General features: G+C 55.3%; 1 protein-coding gene across 1 annotated transcript in view; it reads left to right on the top strand.

Moving 5' to 3' along the window:
• Positions 1–6,690: 6,690 nt before the first annotated feature.
• LOC138811891 (proline-rich protein 36-like) overlaps positions 6,691–18,220 on the top strand; it is a 21,209-nt gene continuing 9,679 nt past the window's right edge. The window contains exons 1-3 of the mRNA XM_069999850.1: positions 6,691–6,789; positions 9,551–10,185; positions 12,492–12,650. Of these exons, the coding sequence (XP_069855951.1) occupies positions 6,691–6,789; positions 9,551–10,185; positions 12,492–12,650 (893 nt within the window). The remainder of the gene's footprint in view (positions 6,790–9,550; positions 10,186–12,491; positions 12,651–18,220) is intronic.

Below are 18,220 nucleotides of genomic sequence, written 5' to 3' on the forward strand. Positions count from 1 at the left end.
ACGACGGCATGGTAGGAGGGCACAACACAGTGGTGGTGTCCGCAGGCCGAGCCCCGTGGCCAGCGCGGAGTGGCACAGGCCTCGGGCGGCTCAGCGGCCACAGGTCAGCTGGGCCTTATTAAACCATCTATCTGGCTCTGCCAGGGGCAGGGCTGGGTGGGGGCGGAACTGGGGCAGCAGGAGGCCTCCGGGGGCTGGGGGTCACCAGTCTTGTGGCCAGGCTGGCCACCGCTGACCTGCTGCGGCCTCCGAGGGGCAGGCAGCTGCTGACTGGCTGTTTCCTTCCTGCTCTGTGTGTGTGTGTCTCTCTCTCTCTGCTCAGTACCTTCCAGGCTCCGAGTCCTTGGGGTAAAGTGCCAGCTCCTTCCCTGGCATCTGGCAGAGCTCCCCTCTACTAGCAGGAATCACTGGAAATGGGGGCGCTCCCTACCTTTCGGGCTTCATGACAAGTGCTCCCCATGAATTCAAGTCCTGTGAATCATGATGACGTTTTGCGGGACCGACTGCTCTTCCTCTTTCACTCCCGAGGCTCAGAGAGGTTAAGTCATTCATTCCTCCAAGGTCACACAGGAAGGGAGAAGTAATGGCTCACCCAGGCTTCCTTCCTTCCACCCCGGTGGTAACCACAGGACAGACTCTGGTGTTTTAGGTGAGCCTTGTTCTTTTTCTTTGTCGGTCATGGGGCTTGAACTCTGGGCCTGGGTCCTGTCTCTGAGCTCTTCAGCTCAAGGTTAGCACTCTACCACTTGAGCCACAGCGCCACTTCCGGTTTTCTGGTGGTTCATTGGAGATAAGAGTCTCTTGGACTTTCCTGCCCAGGCTGGCTTTGAACCACAATTCTCAGATCTCAGCCTCCTGAGTAGCTAGGATTACAGGCGTGAGCCACCGATGCCCCACAGCCCTGTGCTTTTAAGAGGCAACCTAAAATCTCATTTTGCTGAACCCACAAGTTCACTAACAGCAGACCAAAGCCGGACACCCAGTGTAGCCTCCCCCAACTTTGCACCTGTGCCCTTTGATCTCAGACAATCACCTGGGGCTCCTGGAGGAAGAGGGGGCACCCGGTGACAGAGGAAAAGCCGCCTCTCACACCAGCAATACTAAATGGCCACAAGGTGCAGACACCCATCGGGCCTCCACAAACTGAGGCCAGGGTGACCTGGAACTGACTTAACCCTGCATACCTGCCTCACCCATTACGTCACCGAAGGCCATTGGCTGTAGCCCTGAAGATGGCCGAAGGTGTACTGAAGAGCTGTCTTCCCACCAGGTCTCTTCATTTGGCACATAGGGTGGGTGGCTGGACATCACATAGGACTTCTGGTGTCTCAGCCTGGGATCTACAAGGCCAGTTGCATTCCCAGCCCAGCTGTGGCTTATTTCCCAGCACAGAGCCTTCTCCAGCTTCCTTGCTCCTGAAGGTCTGTGTGGATGGGGTAGGTGAGTACTTGGGGGAAAGGGAGGTTTGTAGGACTGTCCCCAAGTCACCCAGGCCCCCAAACCCAGATCCCACACACCAGAAACTCCTGTCAGTTCTGCCTTTCAACAGTCCCCTAAACCTGGCCCCTGATCTCCCCACCTCAGCCCTGAAGGAAGGGCGGGTGCGGACTCTTCGCCCAGGCCTACCCAGACTCGGGCTTTTGTAGGAAAGACCCACGGAAGGAAGGAAAGATGTGGGGGTGGGGGTCCCCTAGGGCCAGGGCTGGAGCAGGGGGCAGAGATACGCTTTCATGCAGGAGAAGGTGGAGAGGGGTGTCCGGAAGGAGCTGGTCACAGGCTCTGTACCCCATACCACACAGCTGGACAGAGCCTGTGGCTTGTCATCCCTATGCAGGTATGGGACCACAGCACGGCATCTGGGGGCAAGGTGACCGGGTCCCAGCTGGGGCCCGGGAGCCTGTCACTATCCCCTTGGGCGAGGTGGCTGCGCTCCTCCCTTCACCCCGGAGCACCCCCAACCTCTCCCCTCCCAGCCCACAGCCCCGGCCCTGCAGAGGCCTTGGGGCTGCGCTCCGATCACATGGGATACCTGGCCACCTGCTCTCCACAGCCGCAGACCACACGCCTCGTTGGGGGCCCCAGGGCAGAGCCTTGTGGCTGCCCATACCCACAGGAGGCCCGGACACAGGGGCCCCACCAGGCCGGGGCTGGCATCCCAGGCCACCTGCCCAGCGGGCGCTCGCCTCTCAGCACCTTCTCCTCACCTTGCCCTGGGCACCAGCCTGCACCAGAGCCACTCCAAGCCGCCGCTGTACTCCATGGCCTGCCCTTTCATGATGGCTCTAATGTCTTTACTGGGAGGCCCATGAGCGCCGAGTCTCCCCGATGCTGGGGGCCGAGGGGTCAGGGTCCCCCGGGACGCCAGCAGTGTGAAGGTGGTAGAGGAAAAGCTTATGAGAATCTCATCCACAGAAGGGCTTGCCAATCTGGAATACAAATTCACGGTGAGGGTTTCCAAATGGCTCGTCTCCCTCAGGCGACGTGTGTGTGTGTGTGTGTGTGTGTGTGTGTGTGTGTGTGTGTGTGTGTGTGTGTGTGTGTGACCCCCATGACCCCCCAGGGGTCAGCTCACCAGGCCCTGGGGCCACCTCAGTCTACACCATGGAATGGACATTCCTCCTTATCTACTAATTTTGCCCTCCTCCGTTATCTTGAGTTTTTGCCCAGGGCTGGCCTCCCACTGGGATCTTCCTGCCTATGCCTCCTACAGAGGGGGGATTATAGCCATGAATCACCATACCTTGTTTGTTGAGATGGAGTCCCTTGCGCGTTTCACCTGAGCTGGCTTTGAACCATGATCCTCCCAATCTTCCCCAGACGTTGAGAATACAGGCATCAAACCTGATCATTAAATTCTTATGATACCAGAAATAAACACAAACCAATATCTACTTCTGCTCCGCATTTTGAGTTTCTGGGAATTCTGGAAGGGCTCAGCTGGGTCGTCCTCACATGTGGGCCCAGATGTCAGCCACCATCTGATGGCTCAATGGGGCTGGGCTGGTCATGTGTACCCCTGGGGCTCAGCCACACAGCTGGCATCTGATTGATTGGGGTCTGGGCACTTCCGGTATGGCAGATGAGGGGAAGTGGGCACTTCCCCTGGTGGGGGTGTCCCCTGGACAAGCAACCCCAGGGGACAGGCAAAACCAAGTGGCCATGGACACCACAAGCATCACTTGCACCCAACATCCAGCAGGTCACCGGGTCCAGCCCTGATGTCAGGGGAGGAGGCCTCTTTCACAGGGGACAGAGACATCAAGGGATGCACACAGCTGACAATGGGCCCCCATGCGTTTTCTGTGATGTTTTAGCCCAGAACACAAAATGGCTGACACAGCTAAACAGTTGGCTTCATCAGTGGATAAAAATCTTGTTGGCCAGGAGCTGGTGGCTCACACCTGTAATCCCCTCTACTCAGGAGGCTAAGATCTGAGGATCTCAGTTCAAAGCCAGCCTGGGCAGGAAAGGCCATGAGACTCTTATCTCCAATTAACCACCAGAAAACCAGAAGTAGCGCTGTGGCTCAAGTGGTAGAGCATGAGCCTTGAGCTGAAGTGCTCAGGGACAGCGCCCAGGCCGAGTTCAAGCCCAGGACTGCCAAAAAATAATTTTTTTTAATTAAAATCATTTAAAAAATCTGTAATTCTCAGTACTCAGTCATAATCATAAATAGTGAAGTAAGATTCTTACCTGCCTGTGGCATGTGCTGATTAAAGAATGTATAATTTGGCACACACAAAAGAAGACATAAAAATAGAAAGGAGCTCTGTAAACTCTGAACACGGCGTCCTATCACACCTGGGAGCAGGAGCAGCCGCCAGGTGGGACGTCCAGGCGCCTTGGAAATTTCCCACCTTTCCCATACAAAAATCACCTGGGCATCACTCCAGAAAACCGTGAGAGTTTTCTAGACCAAAACAAAATAAAGGTCTCCAGGAAGAAAAGGATGACTTTGGTCACTAGAAGCAGAAGAGAGACAAAAAATTACAGACAATTTGTCCCCCAGCTGGCGGGGTAGAAGAGCCAGGACGATTGTAAAGCCGGTCACACACATCCGAGCACCTGGCTCAAGCTATTATTTTATCTTGTATCCAGCAGCACTGATGGGTGAAGGGTTCAATACCAAAGATGTTCACTTCTCATCCATGCATATTAACAGAGGCCTCTTTTTACAGACCCCCCCAAATCTCTAGAGAGCAAGCCCCGCCCCAGACAGGCGATTGTGCACCCACCTCTATCTCATACCTGAACCCCAGCTGCATGGGGGGGAGGGGGAAAGGGGAGGAGGGCCTGTGTCCTGCTATAAGCCCAGGCTGAGAATCTGGTCCCCGACTTCCCAGCATCCCTTGCGGCTGGGTGGCCATGTGACCCCATCTGGCCAATGAGATGGAAAAGGAAGCAGCTTCTGGGTTTGCTAAGGAAGTTTCCCCTTTCCACTCATCCACACAAATGGGGGCCCTGCTTTCTGCTGCCTGCTCCTGATGTAGACAGCGAGGGAAGGGGGACATTTGTCAGGCAAGCTGATGACACGCGTGAGCTCGACGCACGTGGGAAGGATCCCCGGGAGGCAGGCTGGCAGGATGACTGCCCTGCAGAGGCCGGGCAGGATGGTGCCACATGGCTGGGGAATGCACGTTCCAGAACCCCAGAGAACAACTCAGCGCCGGCTCCCACGAGCACCAGGCGGGCAGGTGGGGGCCCCTGTCTCCATGGGGTGCTGAGAGAAGCTGAGAAAAGTACAATCAGATCAGGCCACGGGGTGGACATCTTTCTAGCCAGCTGTCAGAGGCAGGCAGGGTGTGACCTGGGCATCTGACCTGGGTGACAGCGTCGTGTGTATGTTAGCTTTCTGGTGGCGATGACAGATATCCCAGATACATGGTTTGAAGGCTTGCTCTGCTGACAGTTTCCAGGGTCGGGCCAAGCTCCATGCACTGCTTTGATCTGGGCAAGGCAGAAGAAAAGCACAGCAGCGTGTCAGTGGGCGTGTGTGAGGGAGGAGGCTGCTCCCCCTGTGGAGGCCAGGAAGCTGCAGGGAGAGAAAGAGGAGGACGACAGGAAGGGAGTTGGAGGGGAGGGGAGGAAAGAGAGGGCGGAAGGGGCGGGTGCACAGCCTCCCCAGGCCCGCCCCGCAATGGCGGAAGTTTCCACCACTCCCAGGATTGGGGAATTCATGGGTGCATTAATCCACCAATGAGGTCAGAGCTCTCCCTCCTCTGGGCCCCACTGCATGGGGTCCAGCCCCACACTCCAGGAAGTGAGGCCCAAGCTCAGAGCCATCAAAGGCCATCGCTGACTTGAACAAATGGGACTGGGCTGCCAGGCCACCACCTGGCACCACGGGCCACCAGGACGCTAAGATACAGCCCTGCGTCATGACTCCCACCCTGATACCCAGACGGTGTCAAACCAGGTGGGAGGGGAACGAACCGTCTGATCCCCAGGAGGCTGGCCCTGGGGCCCTGCCGTTTCTCTCTGCCACTCGGGGATGCTCAGTGACGCAGCAAGGAGCGGCAGACACCACATCCGAGCTCAGCTGCCAAGTGTGCAGAGATCCTCGGCCTCCCGTGGGAGGCAGAGCCGTGCCAGGCACCAGCCATGCCGGGCCGGCCCCCGCACTGCAGCGCCTCTCCTCTTCTGGAGGGCACTGAAAGGAGCCCCAGGACGCTGCCCACCCCCACACAGCCTTCAGTCCACACAGTCCTCCAGGAAGGACCTGCGGGTACCTGAACACAGGGCTCAGTGAGCCCTAGACAGCAACAAACACACAACAACAACAACTAAGGCAGGGAGACTGCAAACACATTGGCCCTTTGAATCATACAGAGCTATGTTGTACTTCATTTGCCTTTTCTTCTGCTGGCACCAGAAGTTGAACTCAAGGCCTCCAGATTGCTCAGCTTGCTTGCTTCCTTGGCTGGCGTGCTACCACTTAAGCCAAGCCTCCAGGCCTTTCGCTTACCTTATCTTTTGAATAGGGTCTAGTGGTTATGCCTACATCTCAATCCTCCTACCTGAGCCTCCCATCTAGCAGGGATGTCGGGTGTATGCTACTATACTGAGCTTGTCTGTAGCTATGAGAACCTGGTGAACTTTTGGCTCTGCATGGCCTCAAACTACAGTCCTCCCCACTTCTGCCTCCCTTTCGAGTATCTGGGATTACAAGTGTGAGCCACCAAATCCAGCCCCTCCTTCCTTATCCCATCAGTATCCTCGGTCCTGGCCCTGGGGAGGCAGATTTGAGGCCCTCGTGTTTTCATTTTAGCCACCTGTGAATCAACTCCTGCAAAGCTTGTCAGTTTGGTGACTGGTTCAACGCCTAGGGCAGAGGGGAATGGGCTTATCTGATAACATAGAAGCTCTCCCCCGAAGACTCCCTGCCAACAAGCAGCCACAGTCACTGGGGGCTCCTGGGGTCCACCGTGAGCCACCCCAATCTAAGCACTTTCTGCACGCTGACACTGAATCCTTGCAACAACCCCCCCCCATACACTCTGAGCAGTCAGCTGTGAGAACAAATATCTCTCTCCCCTCTGTCACATGAAGTAATAGACTCTTGAAAAATCATGTTCTCCGAGGACCACTGCTGACTCTTACAATCTGAGACTCTCCATCAAAGAACCTTCCAGCACCAGCTAATAGAATGGCAGAGCCGGTGACTGGTGAACCCCAGATTGCACCGCCAGGATGGCTGTCGGCACGCACCAGCGGGGGCTGGTGGCAAGGGAGCCCCGGGGACGGAGGAGGGTGCTGCCAGGAGGCCGCTCAGCCTGCTGTCATGCTCCAGTGAGCTCTTGGCGGAGAGGCCTGGCTCGGTTACTGATGGTTTTTAATTATGTAAATCAGCCCAGGGCCTGGGCCTGGCGCAGGCTTGGCATCCATCAGCTGGCAGCAGAATTAATCAATAAATAACCAGTGGGGGATGGGGCCTCACACCAGCCACGCCCATCACCCAGCTGGGGGGGGAGGGGGAAGGAGAGTGGTAGCTCCTGGTTGGTATGCACCCACATGTACACACAAAGGTGTACCAGCAGGCATGTGCACACACATGCACAAGCAACATATGCATGCCAGGTACATACAGAAGCATACTGCAAACATGCACACAAACACATGCATGCCGCAAATGTACACACATGCACAGTGCATATGTACATGCAAGTATATGTACACACAAACAAGCTTGTGCCCAGTGTGTATGCAATGGTGGCAGTTTCACGCTGGGGGGGGCACTTGCACACACAAAAGATGAGATGCATAGATCACACACAGACTTCAGACCCTGAAACCCCACAGCCCTAGCAGCCCGCCCAGGGGCCCAGCAGCAGAGCCCAGGCCTCTGCCCCTCACTCCCCAGCCAGTTCAGGATGGCTGGCAGGGCCTAGGCCCAGGTGTACCAGGAACAACACTGAGACCCAGAAAAGGCATTGACCCAAGGTCATGCCGGGTGCAGAGCCAGGTGAAGAGCCGAGCGGGGCCCTAGGTGCAGGCCTGATAGCAGTGGGAGGGGGGAGGGATGGGCCGCAGCCCGCTCTTTGGCACACCTGCCCTGTCCAGGCTCCAGCCCGGATGACGCTGCTCCCCCATCACTTCCCAGCACAGGAGGGGTAAGTGAACAGAAACTGCCCCCCCATGCTCACCTCCTGGGTGGGCATCAGCTTCAGCCCAAGGGCTCCGGGATTGCATCCACCCTAACCAGGCAGGAGGGACGCAGGGCTTTCCTGGGCACATTGAGAGCCAGGGTCCCAGGACGCAGCCCTAGAAGCCCCCCACACACACTTTGGAGCACCTGTGGGCTGGCTGTGGGCCTCTGACAAGACCCAAGGCACTCGGCTCTAAGGCTTCTGTGTGTGTGTGTGTGTGTGTCTGTGTGTGTCTGTGCGCGCGCACGTGCACATGGGTACTGGGGCTTGAACTCAGAACTCAGGGCCTGGGTGCTGTCTCTTAGCTTTTTGGCTCAAGGCTGGGTTGAGTGAGCCCACACTTCCACTTGTGTCTTCTTGCTAGTTAATTGGAGATAAGGGTATCTCAGATAGGTCCGTCGGGCTGGCTTCAAATCGTGACCCTCAGATCTCAGCCCCCTGAGTAGGATTACAGGTGAGAGCCGGCAGTGCCTGGCAGCTCTCAGACTTGGAAGTCATCCAGAAGTGGGGCTAGCGAACCAGCCTCCAAGGCCTACCTCTGCCCTCTGTGATGGGAGAGAACTGTGCCTTGAACTCCTGGCATGCAGAGAAGGATGAGTCTGTTACTGCTAGGCAGGTGACTAAACACTGCTCTTTAGAAGTCACTTGTGAGCTGGGCACAGTGGCTCATGCCTGTAATCTCAGCTACCCAGGAGGGTGAGATCTGAGGATCATGGTTCAGAACCAGCCCAAACAGGAAGGTCTTTGAGACTCTGATCCCCAATTAATTACCCAAAAAGCCAGAAGTGCATCTGTGGCTCAAGTGGTAGAGAGCTAGCCTTGAGCACAGAAGTTCAGAAATAGCACCCAGGCCCTGACTTCAAGTCCCAGGACCAGCACAATAAAAAAAGAAAAAAAGAGGCCACTGATGAATGGAGTTAAAAGGCTCTAAAAATCACCAGTTATAACCTTTTTTTCCCCCCAATCCTGGGGCTTGAACTGGGGGCCTGGGCGCTGTCCCTGAGCCTCTCTGTGCTCATGGCTAGCACTCTACCACTTGAGCCACAGCACCACTTCCAGCTTTTTCTGTGTATGTGGTACTGAGGAATTGAACCCAGGGCTTCATGCCTGCAAGGCAAGCACTCTACCACTGAGCCACATTGCCAGCCCCAGTTGTCATCATTTTTAAAGACACCCTGGACATCTGGATCAGAATTCCTTGGAAGGTCTTTAAAAGTCACAAGCTGCCCCTCCCCGGTGTGTCCCAGGCTTCTTCCTCAGCCCTCTGCCTCTCCAACCAGTTCCCTACTGAAGCTGGCACTGGAGTCTTAGAATCCCCTGAAGCCCTGGTGTCAGGGCAGCCAGCCAGCTCAACTCCTCACACATTCTCAAACTCAGGAAACTGAGTCCCACACAGGTGAACGCTTGCTCCAGGATACCCAGGGCAAAAGTGGCCCAGCACTCAAACATCCTAGAGGGCGGGGCCTGAGCAGGAAAGGGAGGGCCCATGGGAAGGGGCGGGGCCTCCTCTGGAAGGGACGAGCCTGTGAGAAGGGCGGGGCAACAGCAGGACGAGGAGGGCCCCGCTGCATGGGGCGGGGCCTCCACCGGAAGAGGCGGGCCCTGTGAGAGTGGGCGTGGCCTCCAAAGGAAAGGGAAGGCCCTGAGAAGGGGCGGGGCCTCCTCTGGAAGGGGTGAACCTATGAGGAGGGCAGGGCAACAGCAGGATAAGGAGGGCCCTGCTGGGGGGCGGGGCCCCTGCAGGAAGAGGCGGTCCCGTGGGAGGGGAGGGGCCTCCGCCGGAAGGGGAGGGTCCTACAGAGCGGGCTCCACCCCACCCCATCCCCACTGACTCCTAGGGAAAAGGCAGAATTTGCCTTTCAGCCAGGGGTAATCTTTTAATCTCTTTGGCTTTAATCTTGCAGCTCAACCTAAATCCAAATCCCACACTGGGGAAGGAAGGCGGTGGGGGGCAGATCCCCTGTCCTGGGGGCCGAGATCTAAGATCTTCCTCCCCGCCGCCTGCTGGGGGCCTGGGCCTGCGGAGAAGGGGCGGAGCAGACAGGTGCGAAGGACGCCGCCACAGAAGCCACGACGGCCTTCTTAAAGGCCGCGCTGAGGCATCAGCCACAAGAGAGAAAGAAACGACAGAAACGGGCTTCATCAACACGACGCATGTGTGGCCGGAAGAAAAAGACGTCAGTGCAAGAAAGAAGCCACCAAGGCAGAAAGGGGACTGGTACCCACACGCCCGGGAGCTCCAGCACCCGGGCCGGAGCCGCAGGCGCGGGGCCCACGCCTGCCACCCTACACCCAGGCCGGAGCCGCAGGCGCCGGGCCCACGCCTGCCACCCTACACCCAGGCCGGAGCCGCAGGCGCGGGGCCCACGCCTGCCACCCCACACCCAGGCCGGAGCCGCAGGCGCGGGGCGCACGCCTGCCACCCCACACCCAGGCCGGAGCCGCAGGCGCGGGGCGCACGCCTGCCACCCTACACCCAGGCCGGAGCCGCAGGCGCCGGGCCCACGCCTGCCACCCCACACCCAGGCCGGAGCCGCAGGCGCGGGGCGCACGCCTGCCACCCTAGCACTCTAGAGGGTTGTGCTTTGAAACCAACCTGGGGCAGAAAAGTCTGAGAGACTCCCATCTCCAATTAACCAGCATAAGCAAGCTAGCCAGCGGCATGGCCCAAGTGGTACAGTGCCAGCCGTGAGCAAAAAAGGCCAAGCAAGAGTGAGACGGGAGAGCTCAGATTCAATGAACAGCAAAAGAAGGAGGAGGGAGGGGAGAGGAGGAGGAGGAGAAAGAGGAAGAGAAGGAGGAGGAGGAGGAAGAGGAGGAGGAGGAGGAGGAGGAGGAGGAGGAGGCTGAAGGAGGAATATCACAAGTTTGAGTCCAGCCTGAGCTACAAAGATCATACCACACGTAGATATACAGATAGAGATATCTGGCAGTTTCTCACTATTTGTCAAATCTACAGTGCAATTAGGTTGCCAATATGATTGTGTGAAAAGGTGGAGCCTGCCCCCAAGTGAGTTGGGTAAGTGTTCACTTGACACCATCCAGCTAGGAAGCGGGCACTCAGGGATTTGAGCCCTCTCCTCCAGGGAGCCCTCCTGGATTACTCTGACCTAGTTCTGCTGGCCTCTTCTCCCCTCCTTCATTCTCCCTTGCCAAGACCCTGTGCCCGCCTCTTTCCACTTTCCCACAGCTGGAAAATGAGGCTGTGAGGATGAAATATGGTGGCAGCCACCACTGTCACGTCCCTGGTGAGAATGTGAATTCCCTGTCATTGGAGGCAGAATTCCCCCACCCCTTAAAATGTCCCACCTGCCGCTCTGAGACAATTCACCCGGGCTTCTGTGGCCTCTGGGACCCAGCCTGGAGCCAGCCATCCCCCTCAACTCATCTGCAGAGGGAAACACAAGCAGGGATTCATGTGTCAAACCCGAGGTCAAGAAACCCCTGTGATTGGAGCGGTGCCAGGCAGCTCCTCTGACCCTGGCAGAAATATCACCGTGAACCCGGGGAGAAAGCAGTCGAGGAGCTCAGGGAGTTGGGGAGCCAGGTCAGCAGCGGGCAGGAGGAGAGGTGTGCGTGGAAGGGAGGTGGGGGGGAGACAAAAGCCACCTGTGCAGGTGGCTGCAAAGGCTGCTCAGCACCCCCCCCCTCTCTCTCTCTCTCTCTCACACACACACACACACACACACACACACACACACACGTAATCCCCTTGCTGGCGCTGAGGGCTAAGCCTCTTTCCCGGCCAGCCCCACCCACGTCCCCAGCTGCTCCGGCCACCTCTGTACCAAGGTGGGTTCCCAAAGGCTCCGGGAGGGGCTGAAAGCCAAGCCCACCTGAGCCGCAGCTACTGGGGGGAACGTGGACACAGACCCCGCAGTCAGACAACCCGCTGCTCACAGGATCTCCCCCCACAAACACACACCAGAGGCACCGTACTACCCCAGCCCGAAGCCACAGCACAAGACGCACACAGACCTTCCATCCCACCGCTGCTCTGGGCCCTGGGAGAGAAGCAGCCCTTCCCTGAGGCTCCCAGACCCCTTCTCCATGGCCATAGCCCAGTCAGCATGCACCCTGGTCCTCCTGCCCCAGGACCTTTGCACATCCTCATACTTTCACCATTAATGTCTCTGAGCCGAGGACTGTCGGGCACCCTTCCCAGCTGCACAGCCACAGAGCTGCCAAGCGCCCACCCTCCACCCCATGTCCCCCACTCCGTTATCTCAGAGCAGGACCTCTGCTTTCCCTCAGAGAGTTCCAGAAAGCACAGAATTGAGTAACTAGAGAGCGGGTGAGGGAGGCCACTGCACACATTTTTGCAGATCCACCAGGCAGGCGGAGGCAGAGCACAGGTGACAAATCCACACCCACTCCAAAGCAGGGAGGGGGCAGCCAGAGGGGGACAGGCCAGCTCCATCCTAGATCCTTGTCTTTTTCTTTCAAATGCTCTCTGCTGTCAGAGGCAACTTTCAGACCTATCTTCCCAAGAGGCAAGCCGGATGGGCACAATTGCAGTTCCGTTTCACAGAAGGGGAAACTGAGGTCCAGGGCACAGGTGAAGAATAGTTTCAGAAGGCTGAATTCACCCAGGCCGGTCTTCCTGGCTGGAGGTGGGCATCCGATGGCCCCAGTCCCAGAGGACTGCCGGGGCCTGTGCCCAGCCCCTCCCCTCCGGCAGAAAAAACAGGCGGCCTCCACCTCACCTGGCCCCCTTGGTCTCCCCTGGGTGGGGAGAGGCATCCTGAGTCCTTTATCCCCCAGCCTAGTCAGCGCCCTTGGCCCTGGCCTGGGAGAGTGGCCAGGGGTGGGGTAAGAGTGCCCCCTGCTGGTGGCGTCCCGCAGTGGCCATGGGGGCTCCGACAGGGCTGCTCACATTGCAGCCCTGGAAAGGTGGGCACGAAGCTGGGAGTTGGAGAAGCTTCAGAGAGGCCCAGAGACCCCGAGCTTCCTCCATGCCTGCTCCAGCAACACGGGAGCGACTGAGGGTGGCGAGCGGACCAGGTGTGATCAAAAGAAAGGGCAAGGGAGGGTGCCCAGCATCCAGCACAAGCCGGGGAGGAGCCCAGGGAAAGTCCGGGGATGAAAAAATGAATTAACTCACTGTTTCCAAGGGGGGGGGGGTGAGTAACATTTAAGATGTGCGAGGTCATGTTTACATAAACTTGTTTAAGAGTATTGCTGGAGCTGGGCACGGGTGGCTCACGCCTGTAATCCTAGCTACTCAGGAGGCTGAGATCTGAGGATCTCGGTTCAAAGCCAGCCGGGGCAGGAAAGTCTGTGAGACTCTTATCTCCAATAAACCGCTAGAAAACTGGAAGTGGTGCTGTGGCTCAAGCAGTAAAGCGCTCGCCTTGAGCTGAAGAGCACAAGGACAGCACCCAAGCCCAGAGTTCAAGCCCCACAACCAAAAAAGAAAAAAAAAGAAATACCCTACCTTGAAAACCAATGCAAGTAGGGATTGGAACTATGGCTCAAGTGGTAGAGCACCTACCTACTAAGCACAAGGCCCAGAGTTCAATCCCTCGTACTGCCAAAGAAATAAAAATAAAAGAGTTGGGCTTGGAAGGTGGCTCAGTGGTAGAGCGCTTACCTAGCATGCATGAGGCCCTGGGTTTGATTCCTCAGCACCACATAAGCAAAAAGAAGAAAACTGGAAGTGGCACTGTGGCTCAAGTGGTAGAGCACTAGCCTTGAACTGAAGAGCTGAGGAACAGCGCCCAGGCCCTGAGTTCAGGCCCCATGACTGAACCCCCCCCCCAAAAAATAAATAAGAGTTGTTTTGATAGGTATTAGACATAAGGTACCTACCCTATGCATCCATGGTATTTAAAACAAATGTTTCGGTTCAAGACATGCAGGAAACTGGCAGTTTATGCCTATAATCCTAACTATTCAGGTGGCTGAGATCTGAGGATCAAAATATAAAGCTAGCTCAGGCAAAAAAAAGTCTGTAAGACTCTTAATTTCAATTAACAAGCAAAAAGCTGGAAGTGGAACTGTGGTTCGAGTGTCAAAGCCTTGAGTGAAAAATCTATGCAAGAATGTGAGGCCAAGTTCAAACCCCAGGACCAGTGCATGTGCGTGCGTGCGTGCGTGTACACACACACCCACACACACATACACACACACACACAGTGGTTAAATATAAATTAAAACATTAGGGAAAAAATGATGTACAGACTCAGTATCCGGCATAGGTATCAATAAATGCTAGAGATTGATGGATAGATGGACAGGTAGGAGGGTAGATGGATACTAGATGGATGGATGATAGATAAATGGATGGATGGGTGATGGATGGATAGATGGAAGGATGATGAGTGGATGCATGATGGATGGATGATGGATGGTTGGATGATGGATGGATGATGAATGGATGGGTCATGGATAGATAGAAGGATGATGAGTGGATGCATGATGGGTGGATGGCTGGATGGATGGATGGGTAAGTAGTGGGTGGATGGATGGATGGATGGGTAGGTGGTGGGTGGATGGATGGATGGATGGGTAGGTGGTGGGTGGATGGAGAGATGGATGGGTAGGTGGTGGGTGGATGGATGGATGGATGGGTAGGTGGTGGGTGGATGGAGAGATGGATGGGTAGGTGGTGGGTGGATGGATGGATGGATGGATGGATGATGGAAGGATGGGTCATGGATAGATGGAAGGATGATGAGTGGATGCATGATGGATGGGTAGATGGATGGATGATGGATGGATGGGTAGATGGATGGATGATGGATGGATGGGAGAATGATGGATGGTTGGATGATGGATGGATGATGGAAGGATGATGAGTAGACGCATGACAGAGGGTAGATGGATGATGGATGGCAAGCAGAGTCTGGGTGACTTTACAGGGCAGTGGGTCCCACACGTGGCAGCAAGTGGATCACCTGGGCAAGTCTTGTGTGTGAACCCCAAGGTGATGAGGAGGAGGTGTGGGCATCCAGGACATCCTCAGGGAGGAGGGCCAAGGCCCAGGAGGTGGGGGCATCCGGGACATCCTCAGGGAGGAGGGCCCAGGCCCAGGAGGTGGGGGCATCCGGGACATCCTCAGGGAGGAGGGCCAAGGCCCAGGAGGTGGGGGCATCCGGGACATCCTCAGGGAGGAGGGCCCAGGCCCCGGCAGCAGGAGGCACCTGGCTTCAGAGCCCTCTGCCATAGTGAAATGTGTGGCTGGAGCGCTGGGGCCGGGCAGGGAGGGGGTAGTGGGGGACGCTTCCGCGAGGGGATGCTAGGACAGATAAATGGCAAGGCGCTCTGTGCGAGAAAACAGAAGAGCAGCGATTACAGAAAGCTGCTTCCCGCGAGAGCAAAAAGCCGGTGTGCCTTCTGTGACTTTAATCGATCCTGATTGGGCTGTCCCATCACATTGCATTTGCATACGTCTTTATTATCTATTAGTATAAATATTGCATCAACTGCTGTGAAGAGCAGGCGAGATTTGCCCTCCTGGCTTTATTTATAAGTTGGCTCACTTATGAGACTTTCTACTCCTTAAAAAATATCTCCCTTCGTCTTGAAAACTGTAAGTGGTTAATTACAAACATACATTAATATAATGTAGTTAATGTGCTTGTAATCGATTTCTCTCTTTTAATTGGGTCCTGATTTGCTCATAACTAGGTTTAGCTTCCCTCTTGATTAAAGTTGAAGGCGTGTGTGGTTAGGTATGGGTTTTATACACAGATCTCCGACGGAGCCTCTGAACCAGTGCAGGGTACATGAATGAAGACTGGTGTACTCGCTCTCTATTATCTCTTTTGGAGGGGAGGGGTAATTCAGGGCCTTAAACTCAGGGCCTGCGCACTGTACCTTAGCTTTTTCTCTCATGGCTAACACTCTACCATGCGAGCCACAGCTCTACTTCTAGCTTCTTGTTAGTTAATTGGATTTTTGTTTGTTTTGCCAATCCTTGATCTTGTACGCAGGGCCTGGGCACTGTCCCTGCCTGAGCTTCTTTTGCTCAAGGCAAGCACTCTACCACTAAGCCACATTCCCAGCCCTTGCTAGTTAATTGGAGATACAATTCTCACAGACTTTTCTGCCCAGGCTGGATTCAACCACAATCCTCAGATCTCAGCCTCCTGAGTAGCTAGGATTACAGGCCTGAGCTATTGACACCCAGCTTTGTTAGACCCTCTTGAGAAGAGAGAAAGAATATTCAGTTGGGAATTTTTGTAGCCATACCAGTGGGGGGGGGGTGGGTAGAGGGTAAATGGAGGAAAAATAAACTTCGTAGTGTGTGGTACGATTGGTAGAACTATAGTGAATAAATCTGACTTTTTTTTTATGTCATTCCATGTTATTCAAATGGGTGCTCTTTTTTTTCTTTGAGAGGATTTTAAAGCATAAATAGATTTGTCATAGTACAGGGTCAGAATTAGTTCTCTGGATGGCAAGTTATTCACTCAATATTAATTCTGTTTTATGAACAAATGCAATTAAGTTGCAAATCCCTTCACCGAGTACAATGTTAGGCCAATGTTTTAATGGGCATTAAGAAATGTCAGCTTAGCATCTCCAAGGAAGACAAAGTCTGCGGGGCACTGAGAACAGCGAGTTTGGTTCAAAGCTGCTTCTTGGCCTTGTACCAGGGAGAGGGGCTAACCGTACCTCCCCATACACACCTGAGCGGGAGAGCACCTTCTCTCCAAGTCACCATCCCATGGCTGGGGACCCAGCCGTCCTGTGCTCACATGTGAGCCACAGAACACATCGTAGCGTTGCTCGAGCAGCACATGACTGTGGACACCCTGCAGACACAACTGCTCGAACCTGCAGACTGCCAAGAGAAGACTCAACCACAGTGCAACAACCCAGTGAAACCAGGCAAAGGCCTGGGCAGACACAGACCGGCCAATGGCAAGTGAAAAGAGCTTTGACGTCACTCATCACTAGGGAGAAGAGAAAGAAAACCACCCAGAGGCACCGAGCACACCCATTGCCCTTGGCTCTCCATGAAACCCACACGCGCCAGAGAATGAATTCCGTGAGACCTGAGCAATGGGAATCTGTGTCCACTTCTGGTGAGAGCGTAAGATCCTGTGGAAGTCAGGATCAAGATTCATTTTCGGCCGGGCACCGGTGGCTCACACCTGTCATCCTAGCTACTCAGGAGGCTGAGATCTGAGGATCATGGTTCAAAGCCAGCCAGGGCAGGAAATGTCCGTGAAACTCTTATCTCCAATAAACCACTCAGAAAACTGGAAGTGGCGCTGTGGTTCAAGTGGTAGAGTGCTAGCCTTGAGCGAAGAGCTGAGGGACAGCGCCCAGGCCCAGAGTTCAAGCCCCACCACCGACAAAAAAAAGAAAGAAAGGAAGGAAGGAAGGAAGGAAGGAAGGAAGGAAGGAAGGAAGGAAGGAACGAAGGAAGGAACGAAGGAAGAGATTCATTTTTCTATGAGGCAGCAATTCCACTGTTGTTCGCACAGAATTGATGGCCAGGACTCTACAGAGATGCACACCCCCGAGCTCCTGGCCGCATCGTGTACAACAGCCAAGAGATGGAAATAACTCACACAGGCCAGCCTCCAATGAAGGATAAACCAGTGTGACCTCTACAGCCAGTGGAATATTATGCTGTCCTAAAAAAGGAATGGGGCTCTCATTTACACTACTGTGCAGATGAATTTCAAAAACAGTATGCCTACCCATTATGAAGAACTGTCTGGTGGCATCACACAGCATCGTGAATGAAATGAATGCTGCCCAAGGGTACACTTAAACATGAGTAAAATAGCAACTTTATGAGATCAAATAATGATATACACATGCGTTGTATAGATGCATATATTAGTTATGTACAATTATTTAAATTAATAATGAGGAGGGCAAGGGATAGACCTCAGGGATTGAGTGCTTCCCTAGCATGCCCAAGGCCTTGAGTTCGATTCCTGCAGATTCTCCACAGATTCTCCATGGTCACTTCCTGTTCATTTCCTCCTGATATTCCCACTAGTTCATTCACACACTTATGGTGAGTCTCTTTAGCCCAGGTGGTCTGAGCAATGTAATCAATGTCCCAAAACCCAGGGGCTCACTTCAACTTGAGTTCTCCCTGGTGCCCAATAATTTAGCCCCTCAGTCTCCCCTCAGCTGCAGGCCCCACCCCTCATCCTGCCCCCATGAGGACCCCTCATCGCTCCTCTGTTCACCTCTGGAGTGCCAGATGTGAGGCGGGGTCCATCCACTAGGCAGAACTCACTTCACGAAGCCAGGAGGACAGGAAGAGCCGGCTGGAAAGGAAAGCTCCCTGGGTGAGAGTTCTTGTCCACCATAGGCGCTGTCTCCAGCGAGGAGCCGCGGTGTAGGGGACCTTTGGCTAACACGGGGCCAAAACCAAAAGCCAGTGTGTGGGCCTCGTGCTGGGTCTGGGCTCTGGGCTGCCCGGCTTTCCTCACCTGCCAAGGAGGGAGGGGTGAGGGACAGTGGAGAAGGAAGAGGGAGGGAGGGGTGCAGAGGGGAAGGCCAGATTTGGAAACAGAGGCCCTCTGCTGTGCAGCGTCCCTCCCCCAAGGCCAGAGCTGGAACCCCTGCCTCTAACCCCGCGCTCCACTCACTGGCTG

The sequence above is a fragment of the Dipodomys merriami genome, unplaced genomic scaffold (genome assembly GCF_024711535.1).
Source record: "Dipodomys merriami isolate MVZ:Mamm:240054 unplaced genomic scaffold, mDipMer1.0.p SCAF_55, whole genome shotgun sequence".
NCBI lineage: Eukaryota > Metazoa > Chordata > Mammalia > Rodentia > Heteromyidae > Dipodomys > Dipodomys merriami.